At 43.2% G+C, this 8,446-nt stretch overlaps 2 protein-coding genes across 2 annotated transcripts in view; both read right to left on the bottom strand.

The window, feature by feature from the left end:
* Positions 1 to 2,590, bottom strand: part of LOC103379110 (SHC-transforming protein 4) — a 5,457-nt gene extending 2,867 nt beyond the window's left edge. Inside the window, 3 exon segments of the mRNA XM_025055899.1 lie at positions 245 to 391; positions 1,481 to 1,980; positions 2,156 to 2,590. Of these exon segments, the coding sequence (XP_024911667.1) occupies positions 245 to 391; positions 1,481 to 1,978 (645 nt within the window). The 5' untranslated portion in view covers positions 1,979 to 1,980; positions 2,156 to 2,590.
* An 857-nt stretch (positions 2,591 to 3,447) lies between these two features.
* The window catches only part of secisbp2l (SECIS binding protein 2-like), a 16,371-nt gene continuing 11,372 nt past the window's right edge, over positions 3,448 to 8,446 (bottom strand). Inside the window, exons 14-17 of the mRNA XM_025055868.1 lie at positions 8,061 to 8,324; positions 7,761 to 7,915; positions 7,383 to 7,602; positions 3,448 to 7,299 (exon numbers count right to left, since the gene is read on the bottom strand). Coding sequence (XP_024911636.1) covers positions 6,677 to 7,299; positions 7,383 to 7,602; positions 7,761 to 7,915; positions 8,061 to 8,324 — 1,262 coding nt within the window. The 3' untranslated portion in view covers positions 3,448 to 6,676. The remainder of the gene's footprint in view (positions 7,300 to 7,382; positions 7,603 to 7,760; positions 7,916 to 8,060; positions 8,325 to 8,446) is intronic.

Here is an 8,446-nt window from a genome sequence, read left to right as displayed (position 1 = left end):
TATCAATTAACATGGGGTGAAATTCTACGTTTGTATGCAGATGACACAATTATTTAGCCTTGATATTAAAAGGTTGAGTTAAACTACTGTTTTTGAGTTTAAAAGTATTTTGACTCCTGGGTAACAGATATTATAATAATAATTTTTATTTTTTATTTTAATTCATGTTTTTTTTTACATCATTTTATAATATTAATGAAATGATAACTCAGCTAACTTGTCCAGAGCAAATAAAGAATAATACATTGTTTTTCTTTAATGTGAATTTTACTAATAGCTGTTTTTCAATCACAGTTTGTGGAACTTTTCGAACATCCTACCGTGTGACCTGCATCCTTGTGTCAGAGTCAAGGTTTCTCATGGACTGGATCACCTCCACACTGCCCAAGTACTTCACACACACAGAACATAAAAAACAAATAGAGTTAATAAATAAGTAAAAGAGGACGAGACAAGACTAATGCACAGCTTCTCAAGGACAGAAACAATATGCTGATGTCAAAGGGTGATGGTGGTGGGGGGGCGGCAGGGGTCGGGGGGTCATTAAGACGCTGTGACCTCTGCTCCATGAACCCCAGCAGCAGAGACTTGAACCTGGAAACGGCACGAGTTCGTTCATTGATAGAAGCTAGAAGCTAAATCAATGCACAGGTAGAGTGAACGAGGGAGAGTGAGAGTGAACGAGGGAGTGTGAGAGTGAGAGAGGGAGAGTGAGTGAGAGTGAACGAGGGAGAGTGAGAGTGAGAGAGGGAGAGTGAGAGAGGGAGAGGGAGAGAGTGAGAGAGTGGGCAGCAGAGTGTACATATGTGCTTGTTTAAAGAGGACAATCACAGTGTCCAGACTCATTTCCATCAGCTTACCCTGATCACCCATGCGGACACACCTCCGGTTAAAGGACAACATGAGCTCCACTGATACCGGATACACACACACACACACACGCGCGCGCGCACACACACACACAGAGTAAAGAGGAGCAAAAAGCCAGGATGACTCACTGCTGCCTACACAGGAAGCTCTGTCTGAGCGGGAGGGTGAGTGTGGAAGTGATGATGGTGTGAAGTTAGCATAGGAAGAGGACACAAATGTGTGTAAATGTGTGTGTGTGTTTTTTTCTGACACAGCTATACTTATCAGGACAGTGTTTTTAAAAAGTGTACTAGTGGTGGAGACACTTTTTGGATTGGTTAAGAAAAATTAGTGGTGGAGACACTTTTTGGATTGGTAAAAAGAAAAACGCCCAGTTATGTCGATTAGTTAAATCTGTCTTATGTTGCACAGGACTTGTAATGACGTTTTGAGCACGACAAGAGCGAACGCTTTAACACTCTGCCCCCAGAGTTTTCTCTGTGGTATTGCACATTAGTGGACTGGATTAAAGGTTCTCAGCCGATTCCTCTTCTAGTCTACGTCAGCTGGGTACCACATGCACGACCCTGTACTGTAATACCAACATCAGTAAACCTGTGTCGACCATTACCTTAATGTCATAGTGCACTGCCGTGTTTGCACCGTCATCTGCTGCACAGGAGTTCTTCAAACTGCACTGACCTCCTCTGGTGTTTGAGCAGGACGCAAAGCTAGGAATCCTGGGAAGGCTGACCATCCGGTGCAGAGTGATGGCTCTTTTTGTTTTGTTCCTACCTGTACACAAAGGAACATGAGGAGGACTCTGGCCGCAGAGTCTCTGACCATGTTGTAATTTGCTGTTGTCTCCATAAAAAGTGGTCGTTGTGTCTTTTGCTGCGTCTCTTTGTCCTTTAAGGCACGCCACAGGACTGTGCAGTCGGATTTTGGCCACACAAGGAAAGAAGTCTCTCAAGGACGGCCCGTGGTGACACGATGTCCCGTCACTGACGCGAGCCGTCTCAGAGTCCTGGTCCAGTTCCCTCTTCTGAGGAGACATGGTTGGAGGCTGATCCTCCGGGGATGTTGGTGAATCGTTGTGCAGGCGACTGTATTTGGTTCGTTTGATCATGCCTGCAGCAGAAAGACAGGGATTTTCTTTAAACTTGTCTTGGAGAGTCCCGTCTGTGACCTGGACCTCACCGTTACCTTCAACCCAGTTAATGCTCACAGTAAAAAAAAAAAAAAATCAATCTGAAAAAATAGAACATTTTAACTACAAAGATGTAAATAACCAGATTGAACTCACCAGCGTGGGACTGCGGACGTCCTGTGTCACTAAAGTCCAGTCTGCTCTGCTCTGGTCATGCTGGGAACGAACAGCTTCAAGCGTCTGCTCACTTTTTCTGTCAGTTTCACCTCAGCTCCGAGTCTTTACCTCCGGGAGTCACAGACTCAACGCAGCTTTTTATGAATGAACCTACTCTCTCTCTCTTTTTTTTTTATTATTAATGAATGGAAGGCTCTCGCTCACTCCCTCTGCCTGCCTGTCTATGAAGGTGCAGCAGCTGAATGTGTGAATGGAGCGGCAGATAGATTCACAGACAGCCTCTTACTCCCTCTCTCTCTCCCCCTCCCTCACCCACACAGAAGCATCCAATCACACGAGGATAGGGTGACCCATGCTGCACACACACACACACACACACTGGTTTTTGTGATTTTTGAGAACTTCACATGGGCATAATTCATTTTTATCCCACCCCTTATTTTGGCAAATTTATTCCTAATCCTTTTGTTTTAACCTAAGTCAAATTTGACCTGAAATTCTAATCCTGGCATCAAAAGTAAATATTTCACCTTTAAAATACCCTCTCACTGAGCAGACCTAAAAAGGTACAGTACAGAACAGTAGTATTTTTCCAAAAAATACCCTCTCACTGAGCAGACCTAGAAAGGTACAGTACAGAACAGTAGTATTTTTCCAAGACACTGTCCACACTAGTATAGCTACACACACACACACACACCCACTCAAATCATTGAGTCTCTTCAGTAACACCACTGACTGTGGACTATGACTAGTGCTGAAGTCCCTAAATGGAACCACAATGGGATTCATTCAATGTGAGTCTTTGTAACGCACCCAGACTACCACAGGAGGCGCCATTTAGCATCCATTTCTTCCAAGGATCAAACCAAGGACCTTCTGTATATTATTATTATTATTATAATTGCAGGCGTGCTAACTGCTACACTATGGAACCGACAACAATACTTATAATTAATAATTCCATCATTTGGGTAGGTCAGAAAAAGGTGTGAAACACGTATATCTACCTGCTCTTATTTCATTTTCTGTTACCGCAAAATACTGAAAAATTTCTTTTCATCCATACCTGCTCTTATTTCATTTTCTGTTACTGCAAAATACTGAAAAATGTTTTTTCTGCTCATATTCATAGAAATTGGTGCGTCTAGATTTGTGATTCAAACTGAATTTCTTTTCATCTGTTGACAGCCCTAATTCAAATGCGAACATGTAACACTTTTTTAGGACAAGCCGATAAAAATGCAGGCAAACCAAAGGACAAGATGAACTCATTTACTTAAACAACATTTTAATGATGTTATTCATTTGTTCATACAGGTTAAAGAGTTAAGGAGACAACAGGGATTATGAGAAACAGCCTTTTAACAACAACGCTAGTGATTCAAAGTCTGGAGGAGGCGGCCATAAATATCCATACAAAGACAAAGAACACGCTGAAAAAGTACTTCATTGAACAGGTTCGGTTTTTTTCCTTGTTTTGTTTTTGTCGTTCACATTCGTTTACAAGACCTTTAACCAGTACTAGATATTTACATAGTGCAAAAACACTTGCTGTCAATTAACAAACTTTAAACACTTTGATGGAAAATTTATGGCAACACAAAGCTGACACTGCGTACCTTTATCAGACCACAAACACTCTCAGGATCCCAGCTATGAAGCACTGTCATGGCGCAACATACTGCATATATGTATATATATATATATATTTACATATATGTATATACATATATAAACATATATATAAATATATATATACACACATATTTACATAAACATATATAAATATATGTGTATATATATACACTGTGTTTGCCACAGACAGGCTGTAATCTCACGCTGTTCTGTCAGGTATCTCTACTCAGAGGTTGACGGTTTAAAACTATCAAATGGCTTTAAGAACAGGATGATTGTGTTTATTTTAATACAATTCCAATGAATCAAAATCTCTTTTATACACTTATATTTACAGGATTTATCATATATTAACGTGGAAAATTTCTTTCGACTCTGCCCTGAGGAAAGAGCTCCAATGTCTGCGGTCTCAAAGAAACTGGACAGGGATTCATTTTATCTGTCAAAACAAAAGCTCCATCCAGAGTTCCTATGTCTACTTGTAGATGTTCTCATTCCAACTAAAGGCTGCGTTGATTCAAAAAAATGTTCCTAAAATAATAAAAAGTAAAACTGAGTCATTGGACACAACAATGACAGACGTTAAGAGTTGATACAGCCTCCACGGTTCAACACATGATCCTGGTGATCTCACTGCTCTGGTTTGTTGTTGGAACAGGAAGAAGAAGACGAGTGAAACGGACTGAACTGAGAACTGAACTGCTGTTTGGGAGAAGGAAGGAACGGATTTGTTCCATGTACATGTGAGACTACTGCAGTAAAACTACAACCTCACTTTACTGATTACAAATATCTGTGTTCTTGCAAAGGTTTTGATAACATGAAATAAACATTTTTTGACATACTTGAATTTGCTGGTTGATTTTTGTGATGCCACTGAGACCTTTTGACCTTGTTGGTTTTTAGTGTAGGTTGACCTCTGTGTGTCAAGGTCAGGGCTGGGGCTCTAATAGAGTAGAGCAGTACTGATGATACTGTTTATTTTATGTCGTACAATATAACAGGAATGCTAATCAATGCTGAAATAATTAACTTGCGAAGGTGAGATATTTTGTTTTCTACTTAATTCTTTCCTGTGAAAACTACCAAAACAAAAAAAAAAAAAAAAAAAATCAAACATGAAAGTCGAACCATGGACGACTGTCCTGTCGCATCTCTGGTCAATACTGATAAAAATGACAAGTTTTTAAATACCACTGCTGGTTTCTAGTTTTTTTTTTTTAAACATTTCTGCAGTACTCCCATGAGTACTCACACTCACTCACCCACTGTACACGCTTACCAAAACTTTTATTTTTTGTTTTGTTTTTTTGAACAGAAGGCCTCGCAGCACCCCCTAGTGTTGATGACAATAAAAGACAGCTGGAGATTCCTAGCCCACAGAAGAGAGTGGACAGGGGCAGAGTCAGCAACTGAGGACGACTCCGCAGTCAGAGGACGTTTCACACAAATACACACATTGCACACTGTAGTAAAACCACGGAGACGAGGTTATGTACACGAAGCTTATTCAAATCATCTGAATTCATGACTGAGCCACTTTTTAAACATTAAAAGTACAACACTGAAGAGCGACAGGTGGGAGTGGTTTGTGTGGGAATAGTGAGCTCCCCCTCCCAACGCCCCGACACTGTGAATACTCGGGCAGGAAAAAGCGAAACATCAGCTGAGCAGGAATTCATCAGGATCTGCCGGTCCCTCCTTCCCTCAGTGAGGTGGACAAAACCTTTGTTTGTTTGGTTTTTTTTTACAAAATAAAGCTAATGCACAGAACAAAATAAACTATATATAAACACACACACACACACACACACACATGCAGATCTGTAAACCTGGCTGACGGTGTGTGAAGTAAGATGGGAGCAGACTTTCTTTCCCTGTCAGCTGCAGACGGACAGCACTGTATTCTCTTCATTGCTACTTGGCGGTTGCTCCAAGAAAATCCCCCGAACGTGGTCAGAGTTTAGAGGAGGGAACTCAAACGAATCCCTCCGAATTCAAGTGTAGCAGGTTACAGGTGGAGGGAGTGTCGCCTACGGTGGACATGAACCGTTTACACACCCGGGTTTGAAAACCAGCGTATTCGTGTAACGCAACATCAAGATTTTCTCATCGCAATATTTTGTGTAATGATACTGTATCGATATTCTTTCTTTTATTTAGTGATTCCAAATGTAGATCCCTCTGTTCCAGTGTTAGTGACCTGACGTTCAGATGGAACAGCATTGTGGGTTTACTATGTTGACAGTTTGCCTAAAATTAACTTGTTTTAAAAACAATTCAATTTATCATCGTGCCTATTGTATCGCAATATATCGTATCGTCGCCCCTGTATACTGTGATACTTATTGTATTGCCAGATTATTGCCAATACACATCCCTATTATATTGTACTGTAGATTTTAGATTAGACTGACTCAGTGTTTCTGCTAGAAATTCTTTTAAGGTCATCCCAGCAACAAGACGACAGGAGCAAATTTAAGTGTGAAGTTAAAATTCAACTCAGCAAGTGTACAAGGAACAGACCCCGCCCCTTAGTCATTTTATTTAAATCATCAACCCAATCACAATTGATCTGTGCTGTTGTTGCGTTACACGGACGGGTGTGTAAACGTTTAATGTCCACCGTTCTTCAAACTGTGTGATTGACTGGTCGGTCTGTGAGCCTGCGTGTTCGTGAGCTGGTCAGTCTCCTGACAGGGCGGTTTTAGGGGCTGTGTGTGAGTGCTTGTCAGTGGTTGGATACCTGAGATTATGTGTGGTGTCAGGGGTTTGGAGACAAACAGGAGGAGAAGCTGCTGGTTCTTTTCAACAGGGACGTGAAGAAGGAGTGAACGAGCGAATGTAAAAAAAAAAGTGATTTCAGCCGACGACCTTATTGACCTCGGCTTGTTCTCTGCTCTCCACCCCCGCCTCTGTGATGTCAGCTGAATCCAGGTCCTCCTCTTCCTCACTCTGTGTTCTCTCCTCTTCATCCTCCTCCTCTTCCTCTTCCTCCTCCTCCTCCTCTTCGTCCTCTGTACTCTCCTGGCTCTTTCCTAGTTGTAGGTTTTCTAGAGTCTTGGAAACCCAGGATTCAATGCGGCTGCTGAGGGTGGGCACCTCTACAGATATAGGTTCCGGAGTGTAGTCCTCTTCCTCCTCGTCCTCCTCCTCCGCCTCTTCCAACATGCCGGGAACGAGGGTGGAGGTGGTGGAGGTGATGGAGCTGTTGAGCGGACCCCTGCAGCTTCCGTCCAGCGAGCCTGTTTCTGTGCTCTGCTGCGAGGCCAGCTCCAGCTTGTCGTCAGCTCGCACCTCCTCTTTCTCACCGCTGGTCTGGGTCTGTGGTCCTGACCTGGAGCTGGAGCCGGAGCTGGACTGAACGGCAGTGGGCGGAGCCTCCATGTCCTTCTGGGCAGCTGCGGGAGGTGGAGGGCGACTCCGCTCTATCTCTGTGGGCTCCAGAGAATCAGAGCTTTCCACCATATTTCTCCAGTTGGTCTCTGGAGGAATTACAACAACGAGAGCTTCATCAACACGTACTACATGAAACACAAACCACGACCGAGACTGAGAGGGAACTCACCATACTCCTTTTCATTGACTTCAGAGATGGGTTCAGAAAAGATAGAACAGAAGGAGATGGCAGAGGCAGCAGAGTGGTTACGGGAGTGTCCCATGTGGTGTGGAACTTTCTTGTCGTTTTTCAGCGCCTCCTCAGCCTGCTCCTGCTCCAGAGCTGACACCATGTCTTTGTAGGCTTTTCTGGCCTCTTCTGTCAGAGACACCAGACGGTTGAAGAGATTCTAAAAGGTTAAAAAAAAAAATTAATTATCAAGTTGAACCAAAACATCTGGCACAAAAGAACAAAAATGAGAATCGATGGATTAATGGGCAAATAGATAATGGATGGATGGATGGATGGATGGATGGATGGATGGATGGATGGATGGATGCAGTCTACCTCGGCTCCAGAATAGTTGAAAATGCCGACCACACTGACAGGCACCAGTTTGTTGACACACCGTCCGAGAGCCTTCCTGCCCAGGGCAAACACGAAGGGGATCTCCTGCTCTCTGGCCATGGCAATGACATTGTACAAAGCTTCGTCCAAACCACCTGCGAAAACACTCAATAATTAATTGGCTACACATGGTTCACTCAAAGGTTAGGGTTCGGGCTGAAACATATTCAGGTGACAGCTGGTCACAGCTTTGTTTACAGAACATTTACTGATAGTGGAGTGGATGACATTCATGTTCACCTTTGGCCTGGATTTTCTCACAGTTGGGAGAGATGATCACGCACTTAATCTTGTGCAGCTTCATGTGCTTGGTGACCTCTCGGAGACCCATGACCAGGCGGCGTTTGGACTTTGCCTTGGTCGGATCCTTCTGGTAGACCCGCTCCTGGAAGCGAACCAGTTCCTGCAGGAGGAGAGTCACGCTCTCGTCGATCTCCTTGCTCAGCACCTGGTTACAGTACCTGCCAAGGGAACGGAAACATTGGAGGACGTGGCGGACAAACATTCACTAAAATAATCAGTTAACCTGATCTGTCTTTCAAACACTCAAATACTCTTCAAAGGCTGAGTCATTGATCTGATACTCTGTTACAGATGGCAGTTCTCACAACAACCAGCAGGGTACC

Source organism: Cynoglossus semilaevis, chromosome 5 (genome assembly GCF_000523025.1).
Source record: "Cynoglossus semilaevis isolate Cse_v1.0 chromosome 5, Cse_v1.0, whole genome shotgun sequence".
Lineage (NCBI taxonomy): Eukaryota > Metazoa > Chordata > Actinopteri > Pleuronectiformes > Cynoglossidae > Cynoglossus > Cynoglossus semilaevis.
This window is presented reverse-complemented; position numbering and strand designations above follow the sequence as displayed.